This window comes from Magnolia sinica, chromosome 18, assembly GCF_029962835.1.
Source record: "Magnolia sinica isolate HGM2019 chromosome 18, MsV1, whole genome shotgun sequence".
Taxonomy (NCBI): domain Eukaryota; kingdom Viridiplantae; phylum Streptophyta; class Magnoliopsida; order Magnoliales; family Magnoliaceae; genus Magnolia; species Magnolia sinica.
The window spans coordinates 6,945,469-6,961,104 of record NC_080590.1 but is presented as its reverse complement, the minus strand read 5'-3'; the positions used below and the strand labels follow the sequence as shown (position 1 = coordinate 6,961,104).

The window sequence follows — 15,636 nt, the reverse complement described above, 5'->3', positions numbered from 1 at the left end:
GGGGCTCCCCACTTATTATTGGTGGGCTATGTGAAATCCAGTCTGACCATTAGATGTGTTGTCCAACTTTAGGCCTAGATTCTAAGAATTAAGTCAACTTGTGATTCAGGTGGGCCACACCAAAAAAACGGTTGGTAGATAGATTTGTATTCTTGATTTTACAAGGTTCACCATGATGATTAGATGAAAACTAATTCAACCATTAGATGACACCTAAAAATTTAGGCTTCTGGCTTAAACATTAGGTCTATACGTGATTCAGATAAGCCACACTAAGAAAGCATAGTTTGGAGGGCGATTGTTGCTCTAAACATTGTTTCCAATCATGCGATGTACTTGAATCACATATGAGAGTGTTTTTATGCCTTCAGCCAAATATATGATTCTGCACCTAGTGGTCAGGATAGATTTGACATTATAGAACCCACCCAAGCAGTTGATCAGCCAAAGTAAAAGAAATGTGAAGGAAGGCAACAAAATGATAATAATATGATTAATGACATAGTTTTTCAAAAACCTCTTCCAAAAAAGGAACCAAAATGTAAATTTTATATTAATTAGGCTTTTTGAAATTCCCTTTCTTTTATAAAAACCAGGCTGTGTTTGTTTTACATTATTTTAATATGCTTGCTTCTCTTCAATTGTATACTTGTCACATTGGTAGAGATAGTTATAGCTGACTAATAGGCATAATTCTACTATACTCTATCAACAAAATGACTCATAGTTTGAATGGACTAGATGGTTGTATTTCGGTGAGTCACCGTCATTTTCTAATTTATTCTCAACTAACACAACTGTATGAAGCCTAAATCTTAAAATTTTGGAGCTTTAACTGCTGAGCATGCTACATCGATGTTAGCTACATGTGGCATAGAGCACTCAACACTACGAAGAGCATGCACAACATGAGACTTGCGCTTTTTGGTTGCATTACATGGTGCCATAGCTACGGTACACTACAGTGTATGCTATTGCTATGCTACGAACACTATTCAAAACATTGGTGGTGAAATATATGCCTAAATTCCTAAGGGGTAATGGGATGATAAGCGGATTCAGTTATGATTTTATTTCACAAAGTGGATCAAAGCTAAATACCTTAGGGAATTTTTTCGCTACAAAAATGGACTACCAAATTGCAAAATATTTATCTAGATAAGAGTAAAATAAAGCAACTTTTGAGTACTTAGATCGTTGGATCAGCGGTCTAGTCATGGCTTAGTGGAGAGGTAGAAATTTTTTGTTAGCGCTTTCATCCAAGATGGGAAAACTGCTCTCCCCTGAGCCACGTCGTACTTTCTTTTTTCATGGAAGATGAAATAGTTTGGAGAATATCTATTTCTTTCATTGTTGCCTACTTCATTTTGTCTTCTAATTTCTAAAGAAATTTAGAACTTTTTTTTTTTTTTGGGTTAGCTTGTTAGTACACACCCATGTCAGTACACACACTCCATGTTAGCCACCCCCACTAGGGATCGATACCAAGATCTCAAGTGTTGAAACGAGTGTCTCCACTTAGTCTGCCAATTGAGCTATGGATCTGGGTGTTAAAGAAATTTAGAACTTAAAACATGCTTTACTTCTTTGATGTTCAAGCAGTGAAACTTGTACTCTTTGTCAAAGGGATCATGAATAGTGTATGTATCTATTCTTTCTTGTGATATCTCTAAAAGAATATGGAGTATCTAATGGCATTACTTCGTCCTCGCAGCCAATTCTATGAAGATTAAAACAGCTATATTTTATTTTGCTGATATAATTTTTCATGTTTGGAAGGAGAGAAATAACCGCATCTTTCATGGAAGTGCCATCTCATCCTCCATGTATTTTTTGTGAGCTTGGATGCAGCTTTTGTTCATTTAGAACCTCAGGGGCTTATCCCTTTGATTTTTTCGTGTTGAGTGAAATCTTCCTGATGCCGTCCAATGCGCCCCTCTAAAAGGTGGCCTTCCTATCTCTTAAATTCAGTACAAATGCTCTGCTTCCTTAAATGAAGACCACAGTTGCTATTTATGAGAAGAATTACAGTTATTTTTTATTTTGTTTTTTTTAAAAATTTTATGGGTTGGTTTAGAGAGAGGCCGGAAATACAAGGAAAGGTCAGCCATGTTCAGATTTTGGAGATCTCTGTTGGCAATGAGAGTATTATACTTCCTTTCCGGACCCAGACTGTAATAGAGATGCTGATAAAATGTTCACAAGCTGTTCATAATCCAATAAACGGGGCCCAACTCGAAAGGTTCATCTAACAAAGATCCTAAACTTCCAATTAGCAGCCTAAAACTAGGCCGTTAAAAACACATCAATTGATAAGATTGTTGAATGGGTGTAACATTTGGGTGACCAAACTTTGGTGACTTCCAACTGGATGGATGGTCTAGATCATCGCATTAGTGATCACCTGAACAATGGAGAATTGCCAAAGGATAGATGGGTTCTCCTTTATCAATGGAAATTCACTTGTAAAACAGGGTTGGCTTTTAAGCTGATGATAGAAAGGAGAGTCCTACCATGTAATTTTTTTTCAACATTGAAATAGTATCATACTGTATTAAAATCGAGTTCATTTCTTATGGTCCGGCTGGATGTGTGGAACTTAAACATGGACGAGTTCTATAAATGAGAATTCTGTGGAAGTGACATCTTTGTTTTTTTTTTTTGGTTAAAACAACTCATTTAAGCATTAAAAAAAAGGAATGAATTTTGATCCCCTTGCAACTCGATGATTACGATCATCTTTAAAAAAAAAAAGAAGAACAAGAAATATTAGGATCATCTAATAAAAGGAAATATTGGTGAATGATCTTCCCATGGGGAGATGATATGGTAGACCCAAAAGAACGGGAATATGGTAGAGCAATCTCTCAACGTTACACATAGCTGGGTTATGCATTAATATGACTGTCCAAGTAGTAGGTTTCATTATGGATCAACGAAGTTTCCAAAATCATACTTATTAGAAGACCAAAACCATCATTTATTTTTTACTCTGCAACACGTATGTTGACCATTAATTTTTCCTTCTCAATGTCAATTTGAAGGTCACTGTTTAGATGGCTAGGATTATCCATCCATGCTTATCTTTTGATGAGATGAACCTCACTGCCAAACAACATTCAAGAATTGCCAAGGTGTTCGAAAAAAAATAAATCCATCAAACAAGGACAAAAAATCCATTTGCTGAATGGTTATGATCAACCGGATCAAAATCAACAAACAAAAAGAATAAAGAAAAAAAAAAGCCATCAGGAGGGGAAACCCTGCAATCATTTCATTGCTAGTCACTCAAAGCCCTTGCGCAATATCCCAACATCATGTGGCATTTTGCAAAGTTCATTCACTCAAAACACTCGAAATCCAACAAATGAAAATCTAAGCGATTCGAACCCATGATCCTCTAGAAGAAAGCAATCATCTTAACAAGGCCACCAGAAGCTTCTTGGTGAACTTTCCTCTGATGAAATTTTCTTTAAAACGGGCCTATTTATACATTGATACAAACAATACAATACTACAACCATTTGAAATACCATTTCCCTTTGATTTCTCAAAAGGGAGATCGCTCACCATAGTAAAAAAGCTTGAGAACTTAAATGTCTAGCTGGGTCAGGTCAACTTGAACAGTCAATTGGGTTTTTAATCAACAAAACTCGACATTTTAATAATTCAATTTTTATTGTTAAATGCATTTAAAACTGTTGAAAACCTATAAAATATTTAAAATACCCAGACAATACACAATTACATTTGGTAGTGTAGAAGTAGCACTTCATCTCTTTTATAGATGAGGTTGCTTCTCGAGTTGACTCAGCCGAGTTTCGAGTAAACCCACGAAGTTTTAGAACAGACTCCTGTGCTAGATTTCCACATAGAATAGTAAATAAGACCACCCAAGTCTCTAACCCAACTGTGAATGGACTGTGTGGCATAGTTGTTCAGCAATCAAGACCACCCAAATCTCTAATCCAACCGTGAATGGACCATAATTGAAAAAATAAATAAAAATGAGCTGAGAAAAATATTTAGCTGTTAGTTTTATCTTCAAATTTAGAGCATTCACTATTTTGCTTTTAACCATCCATTTGGAAGCCATAAATGGATGATTAGGATTGGTTGATCAAAGTGACTAGTGACATACATTTCATCCACCTGGGACACAATTTGCATGGCCTGAACATCTACACATCAGTGACACATGCAGCAGGATGAGTCACTGCCATTTTTGAAGTGGTGCAAAACTAACATAGCAGTCTAGCGCTTCTCTGAAAAGTCGTCACCCCGCGCTGCTCCCTTAGTAAAGGTCACACACTTGGTGCACCTACGTGAGGTAGGTGAGAACGGGTCCCTTTTGAAAATACTGGAACCCAAGTAACAAGCAGGCAGATCCTTTTAGGGGGGAAATAAGGAGAAACTTAAATTAAAAGAATCTCCACATGACGCTGGTTTTTCTATACATCATGGTTGGTGGGGCTAACTAGCTTGTCTTCCTCCTTTGGAATCTCCCTCATAGATGCCTGCAAACTTGGCTTGAGTGTAATCTTTTGCTGCTCATTATTTACTCAGATGAGCCGAATAATCTCTAATGCTGTGGTCATGATAACAGTCAGATAATTATCAGGTTGCTTCCTATTGCTCAATAATAAACTTGTGCTTCCACACAGCTATTTGAAAGAGAACATAGCCTCACACCACACCATCAAATGATATGAATCATGCGATTTGTGCAATCTTACCCATTGCCAAAGTTGAAATTTGGAAGAAACACTGCTACCATAGATGTGTGAAGACCACAAACAGGTATTTATGGTTTTTCCAAGAAAAGAAGAATGCTTCTACTTCAACTACTAACCCCACAAGTCACATCCCAGTAAAACAAATACATTGAATTTAAAATGCTCAAAAGAAACCAGAGGGGGCAGTAACCATTCGTCTCCCTATCAGGGAATACAGGATACTTAAGGGCCAAAAGAAAAATCACTGGATTGCCGTCAAATATTTTATAACTGTCAAGTGTTACAGGAAAAATAAAGTTGGTGTGTAGTAAACACAATGAACTCATCCTTGGACATGTTTGGATTGACGGAATCCCAGGGATAAGAAAAGGTTTTCCCTTGATTTTCATGTGTTCCTGTTTGGAATTTGATGAAAACTATGGATTCCAAGGTAACATTTCCATCCTTATCCGAATATACATTTTTCAAGAAATGAATGTAGCCATTATTGCAGGAAGAATGGGATTTCTACTTGCGAAACAAACATGACCAACGAAAATGGAATCTATTTTTGCACAGTGACAATAGAAATAATTATTAGATAATCACTGACTTTTCTATTTCCACACCCTGAACTCGTTCTATCCAAACATGGGGTAAATGTTTCCCATTGCCGTAAGCTAGAAAAGTTGGTATAAAGAGCTGACATGGATGCAAAACTATTAAGTAGACGATGACTATACAAGGACGTGAACTGGAAAAAAGAAAAGGTGAAATCATCGTTTCTTTGATTTAGTATATTTGTCCATAAATCTAGAAAAGAAGTATGCCATATTTTCAAAACATGATATTCTACAGTAGAAAAGTGAGAAAAAAGAAAAAAGAAAAAAGAAATATTGGCAACATGCATCAACATAATTAGTATAAGAATAACAAAGAAGAAAATAAAAGGAGCAACGATCTATATAAACTACAAAAATACTCAAGTGCCACCTGGGAACCAAGCAAATTCTGCATGCTTACTAGTTACTAAATGTGCAGTCTTTCAAGAAACCTCACAATGACAAGCAGTTTAATAACATAGGCCAGGGAAGCGGACTCACCGGATTTCGTATGAGGCCCCCATTCCCACATCAATGATCAATCTTTGTCGTTGTTTATAAGTGCGTGAAAAGAAAAACTATTGAATCCTGTTACTTGTAATATTCATCCAAGGGGATGATTTTAACTCAGTTTGTGATGTTCCCAAAGGATTGACATTGGGTTTGGCTCATCACAGTGCCTTGGATACACTTTCAACTTCCACATTCGTCCTAGTGGAAATTTAATATGGTCCAAGTATTCAATAGATGTTACCTAAATCCTACTAGGAAGAATGTAACACTTTCTAAGGAGCAAGGTGTTCCGTATAAGTTATGATATGCTTATAAAGGCCGATAGATATAGGTAACGGGCATGACCGTTACGCGATACGTGGGTGAAAAGGGGCGGTTAGTTTTTTGAGACCGTATCAGCCGTTATGGTGGCCGTAAAGGCCGTTACATGACATAACGACTGTTACTCCCGTAATGGTTGAAAAACGATCACTTTTTTTTTTCTATTTAAATTCACTTTTCTCCTCTTTTTCTCTTTTCTCATTCCAAAAACTTTCCTATATCATTTTACAACAGATTTGGACCACTCTTACTATAACTTTTAAGATTAAAATTGTGGATTGAAGTGATTTGAGCGAATAGAATCTCCGAGGGCCTTTTTTTTCAAAAAATTGAAAAAATAGTGTTGCCTTTTTCTGATTTCTAGTTCTAATGCTTGATTGTGATGTGCAAAAATTATAGACATAATCATATTAAATAATTCACTAGAAAACCCGATAAAACACTCTCACCAAAGAGTAGACCGTTATACTATCATAAACATGTTCAAAACAAAAAATAAAAATAAAAATGGATACATATTTGAAATATTTACATTATTCTTGATTTTCTGGAATTTTTTTTTCAGACTTTTTCGAGCAAAAGAAAATTTTCAACAGTTATGGGGGTCACAACGGTTGTTACGCCCCTGTATTGGCCGTTATGGCTGATACCCGTATCGGTAATGGTGGTAACCGTTACGGCCACCGTTACCGATACGGAATACCTTGCTAAGGAGAGATTCTATTAGCGAAAGCCTTCTAATGCATGCAGGAAGCTTAGTTCAATGATAGTAGTGCTGGCAAGAAATAAGCTTGGCCAGATTTGGTCAAGTTGAGAAATCCATCGTCAATCTGGATAATCCATTTATTTCATAACACCAGGGGTAGTCCATGATGATTGACCAGATGATCCTAACCATCCAATCAATAGCATGAAAAATGATCATTCATGATCAAGCAGAGAAATGAACAGTTCAAATCATTGTCTTGAACGTCTATTTGAAAATCGTCAATTCTAAAAGCATAATAATAATAATAATAGTAACAATAATAATTCAATACACAGAATCTTCAAATAACACCTAAAATATGCGGCCAGTTCCTCTACAACAAAATGGGACCCTTCAAATCAGGACAATCAAATAATCGGTTTGGTCGCCACATGAATTTAGAGGTTTTTGGGTGGTTGTCCGTTGTTTTCTACGGTCTGTCTCACCTGATTATTAGATTGGCCTGATTTTGGGGCCACCCATTTTCATGGTAGGGAGACCCTGCTGGACAGGTTGGATTCTGTACACATGCTACTGTGGGCCCCACACAAAGCTAGTTGCACAAAATTGTCATCTACAACAGCTGTAGAGGAACTGTCCTCCCCAAATATTTCCAACTTCCAAATAGTCAAATAAGCACAAATGAGCTTGAAGTCATAACATGTCAATCATATATATAGGAACCTATCTATCAGTTAAAGAATTTCTATTTTCTCACTTGGGCTTGCACTACACTCAATGCTCCCTCACCTATCTTGCTTCCACAGTATTCAGAAACTCCAAACATCTGATAACTCTGATGACACCGGATTCCCATCAGAAACAATAGAAGCAACAAAACCCACTGAATCAATCACAGCCACCCATCTGAAATAAAGTAGAACAGAGGAGTTGGAGAACTTGAAAAACTCCACCTTGTCCCTGCCTATCCATGGCCTCACGAAGACATGGCTTTCATCTCCTGAAGTGGATTGCGACACGACACTTGCCAGGCATAGGAAAGAAGATATTGGCACAAGAAAGTAAAACATACTGTCAACACTTCAAGATAACCTCACAAACTGAATTTGATTGTCATGCCGCAACAGAACCAAGAAATGAAAGGCTTATATGAGAATGGAGAGGATTTTATGGAAGGATATTTGAGATTTGAGACCATTCATGATACAGATCTTATCATTCGGCTGCTGCAAACTTCATACATCAGCAAAGTTCTGGCAATCACGAAGCATTAGACAAGAATGAAAGATTGCCTAGAGATAAATGCAAAAGGGTGAGACGATATAAATGGATGACAAAAGGCTGAAACAATAAGAACTGACACGTATTCTAAGAGATTTGAATCCTTGTAAGGTGCTGATATATGTTGAATTCAATAACAAGTATTTACATACAAGGCTGAAATATAGAAAGAGGAAAAGCTCTTAATTTCAGCTCTCTTTCCCCCTTTCTCAACTAGCAAGCTTGAAAGCATCAATGAAAAGGCCGTAGGTAAATCCCATCTTAAAATTATTGAGGAGAGCAAGAGAAAATGTTACTTTGGGCCGACTGTAATAAAATCTGGTTACGTACTCGGTGAGGAGAACACATATTACCGCAGCAATTACATCATTCACTCCTAAAGCACCAAATGATAAAGATATGGTTTGTGCAACGTAGAATCCACCTAGTAATGAAATCCCACCAAACAGTGCCCTCCGAGAAGGGCTTCTGAAATAGTTGCTTGAAAGCTCGGGGATGAAGCGGATGATGTCAATCAACCTCCGAGGACCCTCACTCTCTTGCACTGCTCGTATACTGGGAAACCTAGTTGTGGATCTCAGAGAAGCAACTCGGAATCCCCCTGGCAAGGCCTTTCTCATAGGAGTTACGCCGAGGTTGACGAGACTTGGAGAGATTAAATGTAGACAGTATGCCATTGAAGATTCTACAAGGCGGATGTTTATAAAGGATATGATGCACGGTGCCTTTATAATCCCAAACGATGGAGATATTCTGATGGATGATCTAAAAGGCCTTCTCTGAAAATAAAGCGCATGAAAAGCGAAAGGCATTTTAACAAGGATGGGAAAATAAACTATCAACAAGAAAAGGTAGACATTGAGATGAAACTGTTAAATGCTGCATGTGTGTCCATGTTTGAAGAGAAATGACCCCGTCATTGTCTTTTGCAATGGATGTCAAAGTTTTCCATAAAGAACCCATGCCAAATGGAAATAAACCATTTGAACTTTACCTGAAGTGGTTCCAAGAAACAAACAGTTGAAATAATTTTGATACATGACATTATAGTGAATTTATTTATTTATTTTGCAACAAGGTAGATGTGAGTTATTACAATATTTTTTAAATCATTAAAGGCCTATTTGGATTGAGGTAAATTTAGGAGAATGCAAGGGAAAACAAAATTGTTAAACTGACATCAATGCTAGGGAAAGCAAACCATTTACACGAGTCACGAGTTTGTTTTGCACTAAAGAAAAATTATAAAAAAATGCTTTTCTTTACCATTTGAAAGTGTTTGACTTATAATACAACAAAAGGAAATTGCGTTTTCATCTAATTTTGTTATTAAAAATGCAAATGCCACATCACAATAAGCTTTGTTCCCTCCATTTGTCTTTTAAAAAAAGAAGGGTTCTAGTCTCTTGTTATGGTAGAAAAGGCAAAAGCGGACAGTTTGCCGTGGCATCCTCCGTTTCCCAAGCAAGTGCAAACGCCTTGTCGATGGTGTAAACTGAATGCTTCTCCTAGTTCACCCGCAAGCCAAACAGACCTAAGAGTACCTTTTTTTATATATATAAAAGAAATTAAATTTTATATAATTAAAAAAAAAAGGCGCCAAAAGTTGACAAAAGAGCTACTATAGCAACCTAGCTTAGGAAGTAGAAAAACATTTAATAGAAACCTTTAAGGTTGATGCCCAATCTAATACTTTCGATTTCGCTCTCCAAAAAACCTCTGAAACTAAGCCACACTTATCTTAGAACTGCCAGTTATTTCTTTCCCTCCAAATAACCTATAACCCTACTAGTAAAGCTAGCCTCCACAAGACCTTACCGTTTTTACCATAGCTACCTCCACCCTAAGCCAAAAGCAAGCTGTCAGTGGTCCTCAACATCACCTAAGGGACTTTAAACATACCAAAAAACCTCTCTCAAGTCAATCTCGTAGATGAATGGAGCTGTACATGAGTCGAACTGAGTCGAGCTTAGCCCCGCTCAGCTTGACTCGGTCAGCAAGCTACCCCAGCTTGAACTTGGCTCGGCTCAGTCCTTGAGCCTGACTAGGCAACTCGAGCCGAGCTTAAGCTCAATCTTTCGAGCCGAGTTCAAGTTCGAGCCTACGAGCTGAGTTCGAGTTTAGGTTTTATGGTTTTTAATATTATATATATATATATATATATATATATATATATATATATATATATATATATATAATACAATTTATTTAAATATATAAATATAGAGTAATGGTCTCCTACACACTGTACCGCAGGAGACCTTTTATGCACATTTTCCAATAGATCATACAATTTGTCTAAGTGTGTTTGAGGTGGGTCTTACTGTGACATGTCCTTAAAATCTACATCGTTCATTAAGTTTATGATAGAAATTAAGCCATAAGTCACAAAATTTTGGCAAATTTGTGAGTTGGGTGGGCCACAAAAGGGAAATAGTAGGAGAGGAGGGCGCCTACCTTTGAATTTTTACAAGCCCGCCATGATGTTTATGTAAAATCAACTCCAACCATTGGTAGCCTTGTGGAAATTAATTTATGGAGACCAATCATTAGACCCATTTGTCATGTAAGTTGGCTACACCAAGTGAAAAAGTTTGGATGGTGGGCATCCCAACACTCTTTCTGCTCATGTGGCCCACCAGAATTATGGATGTGGCTAATGTTGAATTCATGTCTAAATTATCTTCATGACCTTTACGATCGGAGTAGATTTTACATGCACGTCAAGGTGGGCCTACCATGTATTGGTTGGGATGTTGTTGTTGCAAGTTGTGACAGCCGGTAGCTACCTAGTTGTTGGTCAGTGCTAGTGGCCCAACAATGATGTATTTATTTAATTTAAGCCGTTCGTTCCATTTTACAAGCTCATTGTATAGCATGATCCCAAGGATGAGCTAGATTCAAATCTCAGGTGGACCATGGCACACAAAACAGTATAGGGACGCCCCACCATTAAAACTTTCTTTGGGGCCACCAAAGTTTTGGAAGAAGTTGATATTGTTGGTTTCCCTTAATCCAGGCCTGTATGACCTAACCAATAGGTAGGATGGCAAATAAACATTACAGTGGGCCTTAGGACGTTTTTAATGGTGGGAGTTCAATCCACTGTTTTCTTATGGTGTGGTCCACCTGAGATCTGGATTTGGCTCATTTGTTAGCTCATGCCATAAATTCAGTTAGAAAAATGGATGAACAGCTTAGATTAAATACATACTTAATTATTGGGTCTACCAGCACCTAACCAGAAGCAAGGTGGCTACCGACCGTTTCAACATGCAATCCGTTAGGGACCCATCAATACAGGGACGGCTGGAGGTGGGCCCACCTTGATGTGTGTTTGTAAAATCCACTCCAACCTTAAGGGGAATGATGCTAATTTAGGCATATGAATTAAACATCACCTGCATCAATAATTCTAGTAGGCCACATGAGCAAAAATAGTGCAGAGGACTCCTACTATCCAAACTGTTTCACTTGGTGGGGCACACCTAAATCACAAACCATCGTATTGTTATGCCCTACGGCTTGATTACTATCATGGATTTAATAGACAGAGTGGATTTCATAGACACATTACGGTGAAGCCCATCTCAAACACACTTATATAAGTTGCATGACCGGTGGAGAAAAGGTGCGCAAAAGGTATCATGCGGTACGATGCGTAGGAGACCATTACTCTATAAATATATACAAAATATTTATACTAAGTGAACTCGATCAGAGTCGAATCAATTCGAACCGAGTCGAGTTCAGTTTAGCTCGGACTCGGCTTGAAATTTTTTCGAGCTCAAAAAATCAGCTCGACTCAACTCGAATCCAGTTTCGAGTCAAGCTTTTTCAAGTCGAGTTGAGCGAGTTAACCGAGCTAACTCGATTCACGTACAACTCTATAGACAGATAATGGATAAAAAATTGGTTTATCGGCCCTACATCTCATGACACAGAGACCATAGTAAGAATGACCATCGATCAATTTGGAGGTTGTCAATAGTGAGCACTTTGTTTCTTCCCAAAACCACGTGAAGGCCATGACCTTCGGAGGAGCACTATAGTGCCATACAAAAGCCATAACACTTGGATGCGAATTTGACATTGATTGGGAGAGCAACCCATTGGATAGAAAGTCGGGTAAACTTTTCATGCTTCCATACCAAGGCATCCTTCACACTAGGCAAAGGGCAAAAATCCATGGAGGCACTCTAAGGTTTGAATGAACTCATCCAACACCTCATCCGCAAAAGTTCCTCCTATAGGCAAACCATCTCCCCACCCGAAATAGAGAAACACCAAGTGATTGGGATTTTGATATTCGAAGCTATCCTTCCTTGCCAACCTTGGAAATTCGACTTGTAACAACTCCTCACCTAGCCACATATCCTCCCAATAGCAAAAATCTCTCCCCATCCCCATTTGAGAAGGACACGCCCTCCTTGAACTTGTGAGCCACACTTTCAACCAGTGTTTTAAATAGCGAATAGCATGTAGCATAGCGTTTAACCCTTTGTAGTGTGAGGCGTAAGCTACATGGTGTTTACAACTACTTCTAGGTTTTTAATTGAGATTGTGCTTGATTGCATCAAATATAATGATATTTTGCACCATCAGACTGACTAATAATGAAATTTCTTGATATCTAGTGCAACCAAACACAATATAAAATAATAGAAAAAATGCAGCAAAGATTAACTATAAAGATTAAAGATAAAGAAAGAGCAACATAATTGGTTTAATATTGTTACTTTTATTGATTTTACTAAGATGATGGAAAAAATAAACTAATTATTATTTTTTTTTAATGGAAAAAATGTAACTAATCATTGAAAACTTAAATTGATTTTTGTTTTAGTGAAAACTAGCTTGTAGTATAAGCTACGTAGCGTGTAACGTATGTAAATTAGCATGTACCCTACACTATATGCAACTTAAGCTATGTTCATGAGCTATGTAGGGTTAAGTCTAAGCTACACTACATAGTGTAAGCTACATGCTACATAATGTAGCTATTTAAAACACTGCTTTCAACCGCCTTTCAAAGACCACAAGACTTGTGAAGAGAACCCAACCCACCAATCCCCCTCCTTGACTCTGTACTTTCCAACAACCACCGTCTTCCGCAAGCTCGCTTCTTCCATCTCAAACCTCCAAAGCCATTTCTCCAACGGGGCAAGATTCGCCAATTCCAATCTCCTAATGCCAACTCCACCTTCCTTGTAAGGCAGGCAAACCTACTCCCTCAATAGGTGGAACTTCTGAGATTCCACAATTCCTTCGATTTGTTTAAGGAATGGACATCTACACTCACCCATTTTCATTTGCACACACCCATTTCCATTATTAGGATTGGAGTTATGAAAATACTATAGGTTTATAGTATTCTTGTAGTCTTCCAATTACTAAAATGGGAAATGGTTGTAGGTATTGATGGTGTCTCCATTTTGGTATTCATTTGGCATTGTCAAAGGAAGAAATAGCCAATCCCACAAAAGCATCGGATACTTTCCTTATGAAAATTTAGAAATTTAGGTTGCGTTTGGGTTGCACCAGATATCATGAAATTTCATGATATTTTGCACTAAAATTAGATTGATTAATCATAAAATAATAATGACATATTATAATATTTAGTGCAACCCAAACACATCGATAGTCTAAAGTCTTGTTTGGCTTGAGGGTAATAGGATAACCGTTAAACTTATATAATAAAAAAGACGTTTGCACTTGCTGGGGAAGCAGAGAATGCCACAACAAACTGTTTGCCTTTGCTTTTCCCATCTTAACGAGAGAGTATAACTAGAAGGTCAGATTGAGGGAAAAGAGTTTGTTGGTGATGTGAAATTTTAAATGCAAAATTAGAGAAAAAAAGTGATTTCCTTTTGTGGGATTTTAATACAAACACTTTCAAATAGAAAGGAAAAGCATTTTCCAGATCTTTTCTTTAGTGCAAAACAAACAAGTGCAAAGGGTTTGCTTCCCCTAGTGTTAATGTTAGTTTGAAAATTTTGCTTTCCCCTCCATTCCCCTAATTTTACCCTTAATCCAAACATGCCATTAATAATTTGAAAAATATTGTAATAACTCATGTCCACCCTTAATCCCCTTTATGCACGCATGCATAAAGAAAGCATCAGGAGAACATCAAATAACTCACATTTTCTTAAATGATTTATACTTAAAATAAATAGTGGTTGCAATGGAAATGATGGGGTGCTGGCCATTATCCCACAACTATGGTGCGCTTCCCCTACCGTACACGTGGCACAAGCCTCATATCCAAATTGCCCAAATAGTGGGACCCACATCCAAAGATTGCATTAAGAGTTTGATCCAAACTGCCCGATTGGTGGACATCTAGTATTCAACAAATTATGATATTGGTGATATGACCTATGTGGAGTGGGTCCCACTAATCGGGGGTTTTGATTTGCGGCACGTGCCCCGTGTGGAGCAAGGGAGGCCCCCAGCAACCTATCATTTCCCTGTTCTTTCAAACCCTAGGTAGTGTATTTTCTGTTGGATCGAAGAGCAAAAAGGCCCTATAAACATAAAATCCAAACCCTGTAAAAGATAGAAAACGAAAAACTCATTTGGCAGAAGACATGGATTTCTGCATACCTGCCAAACAAGCAGAAATATGAGAAACGAGTCCGGAGAGAGAGAGAGAGAGGGAGGGAGAGCGAGAGGTTACAGAGGGAGAGAGTGCGAAGAAAGAACCAAGTAGCAGTGTAGGTCTGGACTGAGCTAGCCTGACCCGCGAGGCACGCGGATGGCCCTGACTTGCACTAACTACGAGCTACGTGGAACAAACATGAACCAGATCCACACCGTCCATCAGGTGAAATGATAGTTTCTCACCGTATATACTAAATATCAGTCCAATAAAAGACCTAGGTGGGCGACATATTTATGCAACGGTGTAAAATCACGCCTGAAACCTCTAAATTCACATGTAGTGGGGCACATGAGCCTTCGAATATCCTGGTTTCCGGATAAACCATTTATCCTGGTGTATCACGTCAGATGAGTAGATTTGATGGTATATACACACCACAGCTGACCCACGCACAATTTGGGCGGTTTCAACGGTGGTTGTTCCCATCTTAGCTGTTTCCCATCGGGCTACCCACCTGAGCATTGAATCGTCCTTATATTTGAGCCTCCATCCAAAGACATGATGGCACACCTGATGGACGGCGTGGATCTCATTCACACGAAGTCTTTTCGTCCATATATGTGAAAGTAACGTCCCGTCTACCTGCCCGAGTCACGCAAGCATTTTCGAGCTGTACCACTAGGTGATGACAAAAGGAGTCAGATCGCAGGAGGGAAATGAGGAAAACTTAGATACTTTTTACTGTGGGTAGATGATACTCGGTCATTGATAAAATTTAAAAAAAAAATAAAAAATAAAAAAAAATCACAAATAAATAATTTCCAATTTTTATTTTTTCATTTTTCGCATTATTTTCACACATTTACCTCTTTTTTCAACTTAACC

The 15,636-nt window shown here is 37.9% G+C and overlaps 1 protein-coding gene and 1 long non-coding RNA gene across 3 annotated transcripts; both read right to left on the bottom strand.

The window, feature by feature from the left end:
• Window positions 1–7,205: 7,205 nt before the first annotated feature.
• On the bottom strand, window positions 7,206–14,981 carry LOC131232945 (uncharacterized). Its single transcript, XR_009165000.1, has 2 exons — window positions 14,754–14,981; window positions 7,206–7,766 (listed from the first exon to the last, which is right to left on the bottom strand). It is a non-coding gene; the product is annotated as an uncharacterized LOC131232945 (long non-coding RNA).
• On the bottom strand, window positions 8,203–14,740 carry LOC131232944 (uncharacterized). Of its 2 annotated transcripts, none has more exons than XM_058229488.1 (2): window positions 14,696–14,740; window positions 8,203–8,920 (listed from the first exon to the last, which is right to left on the bottom strand). In XM_058229488.1, the coding sequence occupies exons 1-2, from the start codon at window positions 14,723–14,725 to the stop codon at window positions 8,351–8,353; spliced, it is 600 nt and encodes a 199-aa protein (XP_058085471.1). In that variant the 5' UTR covers window positions 14,726–14,740; the 3' UTR covers window positions 8,203–8,350. The 2 variants fall into 2 exon arrangements, with proteins under 2 accessions (XP_058085471.1, XP_058085470.1); XM_058229487.1 differs by lacking the exon at window positions 14,696–14,740 and adding an exon at window positions 9,054–9,119.
• Window positions 14,982–15,636: the final 655 nt, after the last annotated feature.